This window comes from Aethalodelphis obliquidens, unplaced genomic scaffold (genome assembly GCF_003676395.1).
Source record: "Aethalodelphis obliquidens isolate GAN/ISIS:26980383/991018 unplaced genomic scaffold, ASM367639v1 scaffold23, whole genome shotgun sequence".
Taxonomy (NCBI): domain Eukaryota; kingdom Metazoa; phylum Chordata; class Mammalia; order Artiodactyla; family Delphinidae; genus Aethalodelphis; species Aethalodelphis obliquidens.
Window position 1 is genome coordinate 11,670,122 of NW_020837967.1, and position 18,658 is coordinate 11,688,779.

The 18,658-nt window shown below is 35.4% G+C and overlaps 1 protein-coding gene across 1 annotated transcript in view; it reads left to right on the top strand.

The window, feature by feature from the left end:
* Nucleotides 1-18,658, top strand: part of MALRD1 (MAM and LDL receptor class A domain containing 1) — a 604,410-nt gene that overhangs the window by 372,957 nt on the left and 212,795 nt on the right. Inside the window, exon 30 of the mRNA XM_027121490.1 lies at nucleotides 16,868-17,051. Within this exon, the coding sequence (XP_026977291.1) occupies nucleotides 16,868-17,051 (184 nt within the window). The remainder of the gene's footprint in view (nucleotides 1-16,867; nucleotides 17,052-18,658) is intronic.

The following is an 18,658-nucleotide window of genomic DNA, read 5'->3' on the forward strand; positions in this document are numbered from 1 at the left end:
GGAAGCAGTTGCATAGCACAGGGAGATCACCTCGGTGCTTTGTGACCACATAGAGGGATGGGGTAGGGAGGGTGGGAGGGAGACTCAAGAGAGAGGGGATATGGAGATGTATGTATATGTATAGGTGATTCACTTTGTTATACAGCAGCAACTAACACAACAATGTAAAGCAATTATACCCCAATCAAGATGTCAAGAAAAAAATCAGTCTTTTCCTTATTCTTAACCTAATAGTAGAGGTTTGGCTGTTTATTTTGATTTTTACCTCAGTTTTTACTTCACCTGTTATTCATGATTTCTTCCTTCTTCCATTTATTGTTAGTGCCTCCCCCTGTGGAAAGAAAGAATGGCTTCTAGTGACTCTCAAGAAATAGTAGCATTGAATAAGTTATTGTAGATATACATATGTGTGTGTATATATACTCAGTATGGTGTTATGTGTATGTACATGTATATGTATACATACATATCTACATGTGTTTATATATATATATATATATATATATTTTAACCTAGAGGTTGACAAGTGTGGAATCAGAAAAAGGGTGTGATTGTTGTTGGTGGGTTGTCGTGAACTGCAAGGGTCAATGAAAAAATGAATGATTCTGGGCTTCCCTGGTGGCGCAGTGGTTGAGAGTCCGCCTGCTGATGCAGGGGACACGGGTTCGTGATCCGGTCCAGGAAGATCCCACATGCCGTGGAGCGGCTGGGCCCGTGAGCCATGACCACTGAGCCTGTGCATCCGGAGCCTGTGCTCCGCAATGGGAGAGGCCACAGCAGTGAGGGGCCCGCGTACTGCAAAAAAAAAAAAAAAAAAAAAAAAAAGAATGATTCTGCGCCTTTTCTGTCTATTGTGTAAGAAGTGCTCCATACATTGTCCTGAGTTGCTTAGAACTGGAGAGGGAAATAAGAGGGAAAAGACCTTCAGTGGGTATTTGGCTCTACTTCTTGAGAGGACAGATGGATTTTATGTGGAGACTCTGTGGTCCTGGGCATTGTGGAGTGGGATGATTGCAGAGAAACTGTTTGTCCTTAGAGTCTCCTTTGAGCCACAAGCTACCAGCCCATTCATTAGTCTCCCCTCCCCACCAAATCCTAGGGCACTAGTCTAATTCTTGAGTATGAAGATGTATATATATATTTTTTTCTTATTTTTATTTTTCTTCATCTCACTCCCAAAACATCTCACTGGAAATAAATAGGGTGAGAGATGTTACTGTTTAAACAATTATGATTTATATTTTTAAAATATTTTTTAATTTACTATAGATCTTAATAATAAAATATTCATGTATGAACATATATTGGTAAAATGTGAATGTCTTCTATGTCAGACATTGTGTTAGATGCTTCAAGCGCTTGATCTCCAATCCTTACAAAAGACTGCAAGGTTAATATGATAGTTTTCAGATGAGGAAAATGAGGCTCATAGTGGTTGAAAAACATACCTAATTAGTACAGATCTGGGTTATTTCCATTATACTCCATTGTGCTCAGAATAAAGTAAGTATAGATAAGTCAAGTTTGAAAATAGTGAGAGATTTTAATTCATTTATCACTTACCATGTGGTTTAAGGGATAGGAAATACCTAGAGAAAGCAGCACTGTCCTCCCATCCAAACGTCATTCTTGGAAGTTGTGACATTGTTTACTGCTAAGCCCACAAGCAGTTTTGGAATACTTCTTTTCATAGATGAGAGGAAATTCTAGCCCCTCAAATCTATGGATAGAACTTTGTGTTTTTTTCATCCTTTTAAATATGTTCTCCCTTTTCTAATTACCCTCCTCTTTTAGATCGTGTGTGTGTTTGCAGCCTCTTTTTACTAACAGGTGTGACTACGAGGAATATCTGCGGCCAACGTCTAGGTCAGTGTACTAGGATTTGCCCAATTTTTACCACATGAGTTTTCCCTTAACCACGTTTTTATCACTTAGTTTCATCTTGTTATACTCTAGTATCCCCACCTTTCATCCTTGGAACAAGGACATGAATAAATAAATGCGATAATTATTTCTTATTCTTGTCCTTAGTAAACTTCTTACCATTTATTGCTGAGTAATTAATCCGCCATTCATAGGCATTTGGGTCTCGGTACTATTGTCTGAGGCTTCAAGGGACATGCACAGCTCTTTATATTAAACCTTAATGAGCATGTCTCTCATATTTTTTATATGCATAATAAATTGAAAGGCTAAACCAAATCAAACTTTCATTTTTTAGTTCTTACCCTGGCATTTCAGCAGTTAAAATGTCCAGATAATAAATTATAGACTGAGTGTTGTTATTACCTTTTATTTCTTTCTTTATTTTTTTGTGTGGTACGCGGGCCTCTCACTGTTGTGGCCTCTCCCCTTGCAGACCACAGGCTCAGCGGCCATGGCTCACGGGCCCAGCCGCTCCACGGCATGTGGGATCTTCCCAGACCGGGGCACGAACCCGTGTCCCCTGCATCGGCAGGCGGCCTCTCAACCACTGCGCCACCAGGGAAGCCCTGTTATTACCTTTTTAAAGAGAAATCTTCCATTTGGCTTCGCAGAGGCTTAAACCATACGGCATTAGGCCTCTTGTTAGCGTGGCTTTCCTGTTCCAGGTAGCAGGTGGTGGCATGAGCATTAGATTCAGACAAGTCTGGGTCCAACCTCTGCTGTATCCTTACATTTCTTGGTATGTGTTCTCAGTCTCAAGAGTCCTAAGTACTCTGAGCCTCAGTTTTCTTATTTATAAAATGGATTCATAATGGGTACTTTTCAGGGTTGTTATGAGCATCATAGAGACTGTATCTAAGACCCCAGTGTAATTGTAGCTCCTATATTAATATTATTATAATTTATATGCAGTACATATGCGTGAAAGCCAAAGAGGATCAGTTATTTTATGATTTATTGAGCATCTTCTATATAAGACAAATTGTACTAGGCATCTTTGATAGAGGAACACAGAGAAATAAGACATGGAATTTCCCATGAATGAGTTCATCCCCAAAAGATACATATGTATACTACATAGAACCATACACATACATGTGCAAGATGGCCACATATCAAATCACATACAATAACTTCCTGAGCTAGAAACATCAGGAGCTCACCACCTGTCGAGAAGCTCCGACCGGTGTCAACTGTTCTAGGTCAATGTCCCCCCCTTGTGGACAGAATAAAGAACAGTTTGACCTAATAGCACTTTCCATTACTACCTTCATGTCTTCTTCAGGTAGGGAGAGAGAGCCTTTGGGAGATGAAGTGCTGGTGATTAGGAGGTGAGTGGATGGACAGTCTCTAAAAGTTTTACCTACTTTTCACTGCATGCTACATTTTTTGTTAATTTCCTCAAAGGTATTCCTTCTTTATAAAGCACAAGCAATATGTTTACCTGCTTCCAGCAATACCTCGGAAAACATTTCTTTACTTGAAATTGCTCTAATTCTGAATTCTTTAACTCTGAAATATTAATCTCTGAATAATACCTTTTGTTACTTTATTTCTCAAATTACTAATCATTATCTTCTATCTCATGGTGACCCCCAATCCTCCTTATTCTCTTAATCTCTGCCTCTTCTTTGTCATGGTCACAGCCATCATCCCCATCGTAAGAACTATCATTTCCCGTGTGGTAGATGATCTTCAAAATCCTTTACATATACTTTACATACTCTTTTAATCATCACAACCCTATGAATTAGGTGCTACCAGTTCACACACTACCCTACCTATAAACTCAAAATATAAAAAGCTCTGAAATTTTTTAAAAAACGTTTTAACTCACTCAACATGAAAACCTGATACAAACTGACATGAGGCTATTGGTAGTCTTTATTTATCCCATTGAATGTAAATAGTCATATATTTTACTTCCAAAGTATTCATATATTTTATTAGGGAATTGATAGTATAAACTTGCTGGATATACACCTAAAATATAGTATGTGAACCATAATATCTGCCTAAATTTTGAAAAATTCTGAATTAAAAAATCTTATTTTTTGTCATAGAGGTTTGAAATAAAGGGTTGTGAATGAGTTTTGCTGTCATCTCCATTTCACAGCTAAGGAAACAGAGGCTGGAATAAATTGAGTGATTGCCCAAAGTCACCCACTAGTAAGTGACACAGCTAAGATTCAGAGTCACTCTGTATGTAGAGGCTGATTTCTAAGCATGTGCCTTCTTCTGACAAGTGCTGTAGCCCTAAGTTTTCTCAGCTCTGCTTTACACACTTTACATCCACATTTTCCACAATCTTTATCTGATTTCTAGTTTTTGCTTTTGGACTACTGAGAAAGCTGTGTATTATATCAGTTCCATTAGGAATTTGATTTCCAATTTCAACTAGATCTTCAATGCAGCCCCATATGTCTCCCATTCATTCCATAGAAATATCTACTCTTAGAGCCCTCAGCCTTTGCTTCCCACATTTCATACCTTCTTGATGACACCTGCCCTATCCCAGTCTACTTATATATTGCATCCATTTCTTTCCTCCATCGCTCCAGGGTTAATTGCCATGAATCCATCCTGCCCAGGGTCTTCAGGTCTTTCTACTAAAAAGCGGATCTTTCTAAAGCAGATCTGGTCAGGTTACTCCCTTATTTAAAAATTGTAGGGAATTTCCTGGTGGTCCAGTTGTTGGGATTTGGCACTCTCACTGCTGGGCCCCAGGTTTGATCCCTAGTTAGGAGAACTTTAAAAAAAAAAAATTTAGGTGGCTTTCCATTGGCTATAGGATTGAGCTCTTAAACCCTCACAAAGGAATTAAAGACACTTTCCATTGTATGGTCTTGGTCTCTATGTCTGAGTCTTACATCCTCAGTCTTTAACATACTTTTGATATTCTAATCATATCAGACTATTCAGGGTTCCCCAAATATTCCAGTACTTCCATATCCCACTGTCTGCAGTCATGTGATTTTCTTTACTTGGAATGTCCTCATATACTTTATGTACTTGGTGATGTTCTGTTCGGTTTCAAAGCCCAGTTCAAATGCTATACTCTTTATCACACCTTCCTAATTTCACACAGGTCCTTCAGTTTACTGAAACCCCACCAAAGTACTATATTATTTTTCTGTAATATAATAGGATTTGCTCACATTCAAGTTAAATAGTTGCATGGTGGTTTTGTTTCCATTTATTTGTGAGTGCCTTAAATCATAACAGCTTCTTACTTTTCTTCTTGACACCCATGTCAATTAATGGCCTATACAAGAACCTAATAATAATTGACTTAAATTAAAATTCAACATTCATGTGAATCATAGCTATTCATTTCTTTCATTACTTGCAATAGGGAATATTAAAATGTAGTGAGCAAGTTAAACATGTCTGCTTTGAGATTATTTAAAACAAGCTGAATATTAGGTTGTGTTTCTATCATTATAACATTTTATCAGCAAGTAGAAGGGTGTCTAACCTAGACTTGATACTCAATATATGGGTTAAGTAAGTAGAAAAATGATAAATTCATTTTATCATGTTGGGGTTCTAATCTGTAATTAATAAACCTTTGTTTATCCTACTTAATTCCTATCCCGTGTGAATTGATGACTAGACTTATTCTTTTGTTATTAATTTAATTCTCATACTAATATTATCTTTTCATCTTTATGCTCAGATTTTAGGTTTGTAATCCTTTATTCAATTTACTTTTTATTTCGTTAATATATTTTCAGAGTAAAAGTGTGGATATATTTGACTTTGTTAAATACCAAACAGCATTCCTGTTTTGGTGAATCCAATGATTTATGCAAGTCAGGCATTCTCATTCTTTATACACACATAATATATATTTTTTTGGGTAGTAATACCTTTATACCTATAATTTTGTGCCTACTATTTACTACTTTAAATTGAGAATTTTATTTTTTAAATACTCTACTGAAAGACCATTATTCACATTGTATAAACACTGTATACCAGTGTCCCTTTTGGAAGAAAACTTTGCACAAGGATCTTACCTTGAGGTTTGTCATTGCTCTGTACACATTTGCTGTTTCACACACATATGTTTGTTTTTTCTCTCTCTCATTATTCCCCACCCCTGGAGGAAGACAGTGAGCTGAGTTATGTCCAATAATTTTGTCATAAAATGCTGTTCTGTTTGCATCGAGTGGTTATCAGCCCTCATGAATGGCAGCATGCCATACAATCGTTCACGACTGACATTCTGTTCCAGACCTTGCTGCCACCTCTTATTGTTCTTCCTGCCAGATGCTTCCTAAATACTCCTCATTTTTTATTTTTTCCCATTATTCTTCTATGTTCAACCATATGAATGTTTTTCTCCTTCAGGAACCAAAGGTAGTGTGAAAGACAGTAGAAACAAGCCATCAACCACTAAGTAGGAAATCACCTTGAATATCATAGATTGGGAAGTTTTATTGGGTTAGCGAGCCCTTTCTTTAAAGTGAGTAAAGACCTCGCAAGACTCATTCTGAATGTAACTTTGTCAGAACAATCAGCTCCACAGCCTATTTCTTATTATAAATAATTCTTACTCCTTTTTGTGTCAACTAAGATTTAAAACAATTACAGTATGTCTGAGGAAATTACTTCTATGAATATAGTAACTCACTGTTTAGAGAACATATCTGTTAGTGGATTTTTAAATGTTTGTTATGACAAGCTATGCAATGTAAACACATTAAAACTAGTTTTTAACCTATATCAGAGAAAGAATTGGAAATCCAGTAGAATTTTTATAAAGAAGGCTATTTTCAGCCAGGACTAACAGTTCCACGCAACATCTTAATTCCCCAGTTTGAATTAAGTATGTATTCATTGATTAAACAAATGCTTTTATAGTGCCTACACGGTGCCAAACTTATTTTAGGCATGGGAGATGCAGAGGTTAGTAAGATGGAGAAAGCTTTTGTCCTCATGGACTTTAAATTGTAGTGGTGAAGGCAGACAATGAAGAATTATTGAAATAATTAAAACACGAGATGATACTGGAAAATGAGAGGTGAAAGTGCAATAAACATTAAAGCAGGGTGACGCCATATGCGTGAGAATGGAACCCACCCTGAAGGTCCTGGGAAGGCTTCTCCAAGGTGACATTTGAAGGGAAAAAGATAATCACTCATACTGGGAAATATATATATCAAATTTGTGTATGTGTATGAATGAAAGAGAAACTAAACTTTCCATCTTGTACAGCGTAAATGATGTTATGATTCTGTAGTTGGAAACCCTGGAAAACAGAAAGATTGGAATGGTAAAAAAAAAAAAAAAAAAAACAGTGATTGTAAGAAATTATACAACTGCAGCTTTATTGATCTCTATGCTTTGCATTACACTGCCTACATTGCCTAAGACCCCCATATTGGTTGCCTAAAATTTTAAAGAAAACTATCAAGAAATAAATGTTTTAAATTTAAAGGAGCATTATTCTAGGAAAACATGAGGACATACTGTTTAAAATGTTTTCAATGAATGTACGTCTAAAACCACACGTGTCTGTTCAGTGAGCATATTAGTCAAAACTTCAAAATCATTCTGTCAGAGCAGAAAACCTCCTGTAAGCACAAGAGCCACTGACCACAGATTTTACTCCCAAAAAAATAGCTGTTTGCAAGATATTTCTGTGGAAGAGATTTGATGCACATTTAAAATAGCCTGTACTTGATTTCATTCTATTTTTGAAAATTCAAAATAGGATTAAACTATATATAAACTTTAAATATTTGAAAATGTTTGGAGGTTTAAAGACTATAAATTTCTAGTATTTACTTTTTCAAATACTTAATATTTAGATGATTTAAAGAATTATCAATATTTATCTGCTAGATACAGATATTATACTAAATTCTAGCCACTCCTTTCCATTTCTTAAAAGATATTTTAAAAACATTTTATTATGGCAATGAAGGGTTTTAGTACCATGTGGCATCATTAATCAATATTTTAGTCTTATCTAGAGGCAGAAGACAAAATTTGGTTGCTATACCAGTGATTAGGACCAAACATGTATTAAATGACTTTGGTTCAGAATGATTCCTGTACGACATTGCATCTTTTTTATGTGCTTAATCTTTTGTGAGCATTATGTTTATTTAAAAGTATTTTAAATTTTTTAAAAGTTGATGAAATTTCAAAAAAATTAATAGCAAAAATAACTCATGAACATGCCAAACACAAAAAGAAAGTTTTATTTAAGTGGAATATTTGGAAGCTGTGCTCTATTATCTTAAAAATGAGTAGAGATCAAATAGTTCTTATAGTTCTTACTTTTTCTGACTTTCTCAAATTTGACTTGATAATTTTTAGTTACTCGTGGAAATTACACTATATATTTTTATATAGATATATACATTTATATATTTTAAAATGACATTTATTTAAATGTTTTATTTTAGAATAGTTTTAGATTCATGTAATTGTTTCAAAGATTGCACAGAGAGTTCCTGTATACCCCACACCCAAGTTCCCCCTATTATTAATATCTTACATTATTAGGATGACACGTTTGTCACAAGTAATGAACCAGTGTAATACATTATTAGTGACTGAAGTCCATACTTTATTCAGATCTTCTATTTTTCCTTAATATCATTTTTCTGTTGCAATAGACATGAGTCTTAGCCTCAATGACCTTGTTTCATACATTTGTAATACATTTATATAGTTTGGTCACATTTTGCCTTCCTTCCTGGGATATTGCAACCTCCTAAAGATGTTTTTTTAATTGCATACATTAAGGTTACTTTCTTACTGTAAAATTCTGTGGGTTTTGACAAATGCTCAGTGTCTTACATTTACCATTATAATGCTCTACAGAAAAGTTTCACGGCCTTAAAAAATCCCCCGTGCTTTACTATTCAATTCCCTTCACACACCCTGAATCACTGGCGGCCACTGATATGTTTACCATCTCTATAGTTCTGGCTTTTCCAGAATGTCATGACAATTTTCATGGCAGTGGTATTCTACAGGAGTATGTTAGAGTGAATATAATGATCCTTCTAACATTAGAGGTGCTATGAATATTGGCAAAGGGAGTGTGGTTTGTTCTAGACCTTTCCACAGCAGGAATAAATGACAAGCCCCTCAAAAGGGCAAGAACACAATTTTTATGCTTTTACCTTTGTAGTTAACACAAATCTGTTGGCTTAGGTGTAGGTTCTAGGATCACCATTTTTGTTTAGGCTTTGTTTTCTTTTGCTTCTGCTTTGTTTTCTTCAGAAGCCTGAAAATTTTGTTCCACTGTTTTCTATACTTAGTATTTTAGTTGAGAGGACCCTGATTACCAATATAATTCTCATTTTTTGTAAGTCAACTACTTCCTATTTCTGGAAGTTTGAGACATTTTCTTTTAAACTCTGAGTTTAGAGATTTCACCAGGAAGTGCCTTGGTCTTAAAATCTTGAGCTGTTCCTATCTCAGAAATTTCGTTTATGGTTCTTTCTGATTATTGCTCCTCCAAAATCTATTCTCTCTTTTTTCCTGGAACTCTTGCATTCAATTGTGGACTTTCTAAATCTACTCACATCTCTTATCTTTTCACTCATAATGTTTAATTCTTTTTATTTTTGCATTTAGCATTTTTGCATTTGTTAATAATAAATATTATTACAATATAATACCAACAACTAATGTAGGTTCTCTGTTAACATTACTTATTTTAATCCTCACAGCAATGCTGTGAGGTAAACACATTTACTCTCCATTTTATAGGTGAAATAACTGCTCGTAGGGGCAGAGCTCAGGTTTCAACCTGACTGTCTGACTTCACAGCCTGGAGGCATATCAGTATGACACTTACTGTATTTTGGGATAATAATTCCATATCATCTTTCATATCTCATATCTGGCTTCTAGAAGTTTCAATCCTAGTTCAGTTTTTTTCTGAAATCAATTATTTTTTAATATCCCTCAATCCTTCATGTTCTCAAATTACCCATTCCAACTACTTCTTAAACTTCCTTAAGATTTCTGGTAGTTTCTTTTTTTAAAAAAAAAAAGCTATTTTTTAAAGAACAATTTTAGGTTTACAACAAATGAGATTTCCCATCTACTCCCTGTCTCCCTCATGATCAACATCACTCACCAAAATGGTACATTTTTTTTTTTACTAAGTATATTAAACCTACTAGGGTACGTCATCGTCACCCAAAGTCCATTACTTTAGGGTTCACTCTTGGTGTTGTACATTCTATGGGTGTGGACAAAAGTATATAGTGGTATATGTAATACCATGCTGAGTATTTTCACTGTCCTAAAAATCCTATGTGCTTTGTCTCTTCATTTCTTCTCCCCCTCCTCCTGGTGACCACTGATCCTTTTACTGTCTGCATGATTTTGCCTTTCCTACAATAGTTGAAATCATATAGTATGTAGCTTTTCCAGATTGGCATTTTTCACTTAGTAATATGCATTTACGTTTCCTCCATGGCTTGACAGCTCATTTCGTTTTAGCACTGAAAAAAAAATCCCATTGTAAGAATGCACCACAGTTTATTTATCCATTCACCTACTGAAGGACATCTTGGTTTCTTCTGAGTTTTGACGGTTCTGAATGAAGTTGCTATAAACATCCATGTGCAAGTTTTTGTGTGGAAATAAGTTTGCAATCTTTGGATAAATACCCAGGAGTGAGATTGCTGGATCATATGATAAGAGTATGACTAGTTTTGTAAGAAGCTGCCAAAATGTCTTCCAAAGTAGCTCTACTATTTGGCTTTTGGCATTTCCACTAGCAATCTGAGAATTCCTGTTGCTGTACTTCCTTACCAGCGTTTGGTGTTGTCAATGATCTGGATTTTGGCCTTTCTCATCTGTGCAGTAGTATATCATTACTGTTTCAATTTGCTTTTCTCTAATGACATATAATGTGGGGCATCCTTTTATATGTGTATTTGCTATATCATCTTTGGTGGGGTATCTGTTAAGGTCTTCGCCCTATTTTTAAATCAGGTTGTTTGTTTTATTTTTGAGTTTTAGGCATTTTTGTGTATTTTGGATAACAGTCTTTCTCAGAAATATTTTTTACAAATATTTTACCGCAGTTTGTGGCTTGTCTCTAATTCTTTTGATTTTACCTTTCACAGGCTAGAAGTTTCTAATTTTAATGAACTCCAGTTTAACAATTATTTTTTTCATAGATCATGTCCTTTGTGTTTTGTTGTATCTTAAAAGGCATCATTATCCAAGAAATTAGAACATTCTCTAGCACCATATACAAAAATAAACTCAAAATAGATTAAAGACCTAAATGCAAGACCGAATACTATAAAACTAGAGGAAAACTAGGCAGAACACTCTTTGACATAAATCACAGCAATATTTTTTTGGATCCGTCTCCTAGAATAATGAAAATAAAAACAAAAATAAACAAATGGGACCTAATTAAACTTAAAAGCTTTTGCCCAGCAGAGGAAACCTTGCACAAAGCCTTTTAAAACTCTGATTCCATCTGTTTTTAAAATTCTGCTTTAGATGTTATATGTTGTTCAGTTTATTCTCATCCTCTAGTAGATATTTGGCCTCTTAGAGTCCAGTTACTTTGGCCTGTGAACTCTTGCATCTGTAGTAATGTGAGGTGCTCTCCGGTGATTTAGGAAAAAGCAGAATACCAGCCCTTTGCCTGTGTCCATCCAGGTGAATTTAAGGAAATGTGAATGAAGGGTGAGCCTTACAGCAGAGAGACCTAAGTACCACAAAACAACTATTGATCACTTCCATTAGTTTCCACTGGGCAGCATCTCTTCTCCTATCATCATTTGAACCTTTAAATATTGGAAGCAGAAGTGTAGGTGGCAAACTCTGTAGATTGTAATTCACATCTCTAAGAATTTTAAGGGGAATTGTGTTGGAAGAGTGGACTTATCACCTCTTCATTTGAGCAAGGTTTTTAACTGCTTTGATACTTCACAGATATTACAGCCTGAAGTTGAATTACTGTTTTCTGAAGAGTCTGGCAATCATTGTTCCAAGCAAGGAGGAAGGAAAACATGACCATACAGGAGCTCTCGACTACAACCTACACTCTTATGGCTATTTTCAGCCACCTTCTTCCCCAGACTGCTGCAAACCACCACCATCACCACCCCCACTATTCGACACCCGTGTTCAAGACAACGTATAGCCTTCCCAGGTGTTTCTCAGTTTTTGTCTCTTTCTTTCTTTCTTCCTTCTTTTCTTCCTTCCTCCCTCCTTCCCTCCCTCCCTCCCTTCCTTCCATCCTTCCTTCCTTCCCCCCCTTTCTTTTCCTTTTACTGTTCCCCAAATCCATCCTTCCCAATAGATTCCGTAGTTTTTCAGGATTGATAGTGGGTGATGGAGGCACCAGCCATTGTTAGCTCACCATCCTGACAATATGATTGTTTCTTTGTATTATCAGTAGTCAGAAAACAGTAATGGAGAAGTATCACCATTATAACACACACTGTACTATAGCTAGAGATAAATTTATAATAAGTGTTAAGCTATTTATATTAAAGACTCTAAAATTTTAGTTAGTAGCATGAAAAGAGACCTAAACAAGTTGAAACATAAATGATATCTCAGGTAAAATAATTCGATATTTAAATATTTCAGTTATGCATTAAATTATTCTAAGATTCATTTGGGAGAGCGAATGTATGAGAAAACCAAAAGAATTAAAAAAAATTTTGAGGATAAAAGTGTGACCTATTAAATTTTAATGTTAAGGTTTAACCAACTCAAGTGTAGAAAGCTTAACTCCCTTTACATGTCTTTATTCTCACCCACTTATAATATTTATGTCTTAATTATTTCCTTTATATACATTTAGAATCATATTAGACAGTGTTTTAATTTTTTCTTAACCAATCAAACATAACTTAGAAATTAAAGAGGATAAGGAAATTTTATTGTATTTACTAATATCTTTGCTATTTTTTCTTCCTTCCTGGTGTTCCAAGATTTCTTTTTTTTATCATTTTCTTTCTGTTTAAAATGTTCCTTTAGCCATTCATTTAGGGTAGGTCTAAAGGTGATGTATTCTTTTAGTTTTCCTTCATTAAAAAAAAAAAAAACTTGGGAGGAGAGGTCTTGGGGCCCTTGGGGCATGTTATAGGTGAAAGTCTAGGCTCTCTGGTCAGCCTTTGTTATTGGGAGTGGGGGTCAGATAGTAATTTTTCTATGGTATTTGGCTGTTGTAGAGCTATTATTATCTAAATATTTTCATTCTCGCTGGACTTCCCCTTTCCTGGTCCCTTGGCTAAAGAAAGTAGTCTGCTCATGTTTCATTTCCAGGTTGTCAGGTTTTCGTGTCAATTTTGGAATATATGATGCAAAAGGAAAAGCTAGGAAACACCACCTTGTGCTCCCTTGAGTCCCAAGGTCCCTAGCTAATCTGCCTTCTCTCCACTTTTCAGAGTCTTCTTCTGTTTATACATAATTATATATGATCTCTGGGGGTTTTAGTTGTTCATAGCAGGAGGAATGTAGGAAAGGAAGTCCACTCAAATCTTCCCAGAAGAAGAAAATCTAGTGGCTTAATAAGTATGACATTGATGGAGGAATAGAAATCAGAAATTCACCTAGAAACTGTAGAAACAGGTTCAAAATATGTTAAAGGTGTCGGTGGAGGAAAGAGTTTTGATCAATTGGTTTTGAAAATATTGGTTCATAATTTGGGGATAATTTATATCTTTACCTCAAACATATGAAACAAATTCCAAGTGGCTATACTCCATTAATACATATCTATAACTTGAAGTGGCTCTATCTTTTTAGCATTTCTTACTGCCTTTCTTTGCATAACCCAAAGGGAATGAGACTGGCATAAAGCAGGAAGACAAGCATATTGCCAAAACAAATATGCAATACATAAGGTAAATCATCGATATGCATAATACTTTCGGGAAATAAATTCAAAGTTGTGTAAAATGTTGAATTGTAAGAAGAAAGTATTTTTTCAATTTCTATAACTTAACCATTATCGTATTAGTGTCTATTTTTTACAGTTATTAGTGTGTTTACTCACTTTTCAAATATTTACTGCCTTGGGTTCTTGAATGTAACAACCACATGAACGCCATAAATGTATCCTTGGGCAGTAGCAAAGTCATGATTGGAATTGAGAGATTTTTCTCTTAAAGTATTTAGAAAGAATTGTTATCAGAATTTTAACTAAATAAAGCAACAGTGTGTGCAGAACAACAATTGGGGGAATGGATATATAACCACTTCTTTAAAAGTTGCTCTGTTTTATGTTTCTATAGTAATTTTATGGTAATTTACTTTTATGACTCACCTCTATTAAATGATTACCATCACAGGGTAGACTTCCTCTCTTTTCACCTTCTTATTCCTGGTGTCTAACGTAGTATATGGCAACTGTGTGAGCATCAAATATTTGCTGAATAAGTGATGAAAAGGACTGGCTGGATAAGTCAATAAATAAATAAATCTCCATTGCACATTTGGATTAATACTTTTGATAATTGTGGGAATATGATTTGGTATGTTATATCCAGAGTTGAATGAGAGCAAATATGTTAGAATGATATATTATAATAACCCATCATTAGGTTGATCCATGGTTGGTTTTCTTAAAGACTTAACCCTCATTTTTTTTCCTACCACATAAAATGACAATGAGTATATTATTTAAGTCTCATTTATTAGAAAGCCAGGTGTCAGAGTTAAGAAATGGTTTGTATTTTATTGGTTAAAGTGATCACACAACCTTCTTTGTTGAAAACCCTTTTGGGGATTGGCATAGTGTATGAGTTGCTGAAACCGACTAATAGGAAAAATTAGCAAAGTGAATTAAGTTTGTTAATTAAAACAGACTTTTATCTATGCCTGTTATATTGCTAAGTGTTAGATGCCCTCTACTTTAATCTTTAATTTAACTAATAATTCCTTTGGTTCCAAATCACTAAGACATCACTGACAGTCAAAGACTAACGCTGAAAAAGCTTCTCTTCCTTAGTCATTAAACAGATACGAAATTCCATTAATAAGGTGTGACTTTCCCATCCCCTTCAATGAAGAAGCTACGTGTGTCTCTGGGTGTAAAAATGTGTTTGTTGTTTTGGGGAGGATGTTGAAAGCTCTGTCTATGCACTGTTAGTTGTTTTGCGAAGTTAGTTTTAGAGTAACTGATACAGAGTTCTACTTTCTCTCTGTTATTCTACAGAAGAGCTGCTTGATTGATCTGTCTCTCCTTTAACAGAACAAGGTGTCAGTCACATTTATTAACATTAGTTCCCCTAAAGCATGGGTCTATGAATGTGTAACTCTTTTAGATCCCCTCTTCAAGCATTTCTCTTTTTTCTTTAGTGTACATTTTTTTAAAAATCCATAAATTATGTATATCACAGTTGTGTGCTATAAATCATTTGGAACATCTTGCTTGCTTTTCTAGATGCCGTTCCGTTAAATATTCTCTTCTATTCCACTGTTTTGATTATAAGCTTCAGTGACAAAGTTTACTTGTGAATTCATCATGAAAACACAATACTGGACCCTGAAATAGTAATTTTGGGGGCGTAACCATAAACATAATTCTATTTTTTTTTTCTCTTTCTTTCCTATATATCCATCATCATGATATGTTAACCTCTAATTCCCAATAAGGGCTATGCCCAGAATAGCAAAGAGCAACATACACAGTCTAAGCCTTGTCCTTGTGCTCGACTGACTTATATTCTGGTTTACTCTTGGTATCATTTTTTTGTGTCATTAGGGTTATGCTACATGTCATGTCATACCATGTCATGTCACGTTATACCAGGATTGTTCATATATTAGGATATTGTACTGCTAGCAGACCAACCTTACACATTCAGAGTGTTACTGACCCAGGTTCTTGCACTCTTTAATCAATAGAAATTGAGACGAGGTCAGACAAGAAATTCAGGCAAGGCTTTATTGGGACTCATGCTACAGCACAAGCGAGTGAAAACAAGTGCCAGGTTCCCTTGCTCGCTCCCTGAGGGGGGGGGTCCCTTAAATGGCGTGAGGGTATGGGGTCGGGCTGGAGGAATGGCTTAGGTGGTCTGCCCACCCCCTTGGTGGTGCTGTGTGCAGGAATCATGCACAGTCCCCTGCTTTTTGCTCCTGGCACCTCAGAAGTGGCAGTTGGGTTTCAGTCGTTTTGTATCTTATTGTTCATAATTTGCCCCAACTGTGCATGCATGCGTCCCTCATAGTTTCTTTGTATTCTGTTGCTGAAGGAAACTTTTGTCTCAAGAGGAGATATTTAAATAATTTTTCTTAGAAAATTAATTTTTCCTTTACCATTGAATAATTTGGTATAAAATAATTATTGTTGGTGCTCATATAATCATTCTAGTAGAATTTTATAAATATCCAAAATCATATAATAGAATTTTTGAAATCTGGTCCGAGAAATGATCACTTTCCTTCTGTGCTCAATTCACTTCACAATTTCTTATCATATCCATCAGGGATATGTGACTTCTCCCACATATGCCTCCTCTTATCTCTCTTTTCTCTTTCCTTATGTAAGTTATTTAAGCTCTGTAAAGGCAGGTGCAATACCAATGATTCAAGAATGTGAGTAGAAAGTTGGTGGGAAGGGTACCTAGAGCTGTAAACCCAGGGCACCTGTAAACTGTTCAGATTCCATCAAATATCCATTGAGAATTTTGTGGGCAAGCAAGGAGAAGTGGATTTAACTGAGTAGGCCGCTTTCTAATAATGATGTCTCTGAAAATAGCGAAACAAGTTTACTGCTAATCTTGCTAGTATTGCTTTTGGGAATACCTAGTAGATTAATGAGCTTCTGTTTTAATGAGGTAAAATATATCATGAATATTATCAGTTTTTTTAATCAGTTTTCATTGATCAAATGCTTCTGTTCTAAATAATTGTTGTTGTGTTTTTTTCCTTCTTTTGTGTTTAATCATCTGCCTAATGCAAACTTCTCTACCTTCAGACAGAGAAAGGACTATCAAAAGTATGGCAAGGAAGTAAGCAGAACTCTGGTGATCATTGGCAAAAGGCTGTCATCCTTCTAGGAAAGTTAAGGAATTTTGAAGTCATATTTCAAGGTATCAGAACAAGGGATCTGGGAGGAGGAGCTGCAATTGACGACATTGAATTTGAAAACTGCACGACTGGTAAGTTTCTGGAAAGCACTGCCATTTGGAAGCACATTTATAATCTAGCCATTTTATCTTTGCTTCATATTTATAAAATGTTCTGCAGTTACGTATTTTGTACATACGTAAAAATCAATCGAAAGAGATAATTTCATAATGGTTGGACTTAGCTACATGTTAAGAGATAATAGTTTCTCCATCCTTTAATTACACAAGTAATTCCTCTCTTCCTTCTGCATCATCCCCTTTCTAACATGCAGCAGTGTTGTCCTTTGAATTAATTTTCAACAAAATTTAAAATGTAAGCCTAATACTCACATACATTTATGTAATTTAATTAATTTTAAATGAATCAGTAAAAAGGGTTAGAAAGCTGGAAGTTAGTGGATATATAAGAAATACATGCAACCAAGTATAATTCAAGCAGAACTTAAATTGAGAGCTCTGCTTAAGGGATTTAAAATGCTACCCTAGCAAGTGAATAGTAACTTGAAAAAATATGCTATCACTTATCATGCTTCTAAATGTGAAGTATAATTACACTTAGATTTTCTTTACAAAACTACCCAGAAAATGTCAAAAATAATTATAAATACATTTGTACAGTTTCACAGCTGGCACAGTTGCTTTCTGAGGAGTCATTCTATCTGATTTCCAAAATAGTACAGTGTGATATATCCTGCCCATGAAAGATATGCCTTCTGTGGTGTCTTATACTGATTCACTTAGAGGCAAGCCCCTGGGACTCAAGAGCTAAACCTGAATGCTGTTTAATTCTGTTGCTGCTTTCATATTAAAATATCACTACACCAAGGCAGTGCAAAAATGTGACTTTGGTTTTTGGTGCTGTTAAAGCATTTGCTCTCTTTATGACCAGGGCTGGTGGAAAGGATTCTGCTTAGGAGTCAGTCTTTTGGAGTTTGAGTCTCTCCCACACACCCCACCATGTTTCCAGCAAAGGCAGCTGATACTCAGCTACATACATACACACACATATACATAGGTACATACATATTACATAAAATCAGAATTCGTGCACCCTAGGTGAGCACAGGGGTCACAGAGCTCCAGGTCTCTATGTCAAGCAAAAGACAGGGTTTGGGCTTGGAGATGTTTAGGAGAGGGTTCCTGGACCACAGAAAAGGGGATCTGAAAATATAATCATGAAAAGGTATCTTAGAACATGCTTTTGAAACTCTTTTCTAGTAACTTATTAAACAGGAGAGATTCTTTTCCTCTCAAGGGAAGCAGAATGATTCTTGGATGGGCCGATTCAGGACAGAAGAAAAATGAGAGCTATTATCCCAGCTCTGCCAAGTTTCATGTAGAAATGTGGACTATTTCTTTCCCTTCTTCTCTTAAAGTCCTGTGAAAATTTACAGGATTATAACTCATTTCGTTCAAGTTGATCAAACATTCACCGTACTGACTAATACTTTAATGTCTTATACATTTAGTGATATACTACTTTAAGGCTTTCTTTGTTATAAATAAAAAGGCAAATTTTGGTTAATCGTAGTGAATATGGTCAACTGTATGTCGAATATATTTTAGGAAGAAGTAACCATTTTTTAAATAGCCAGCCTGCTACAAATAACGAGGATTTTCAGATTATGTTTTAGTCA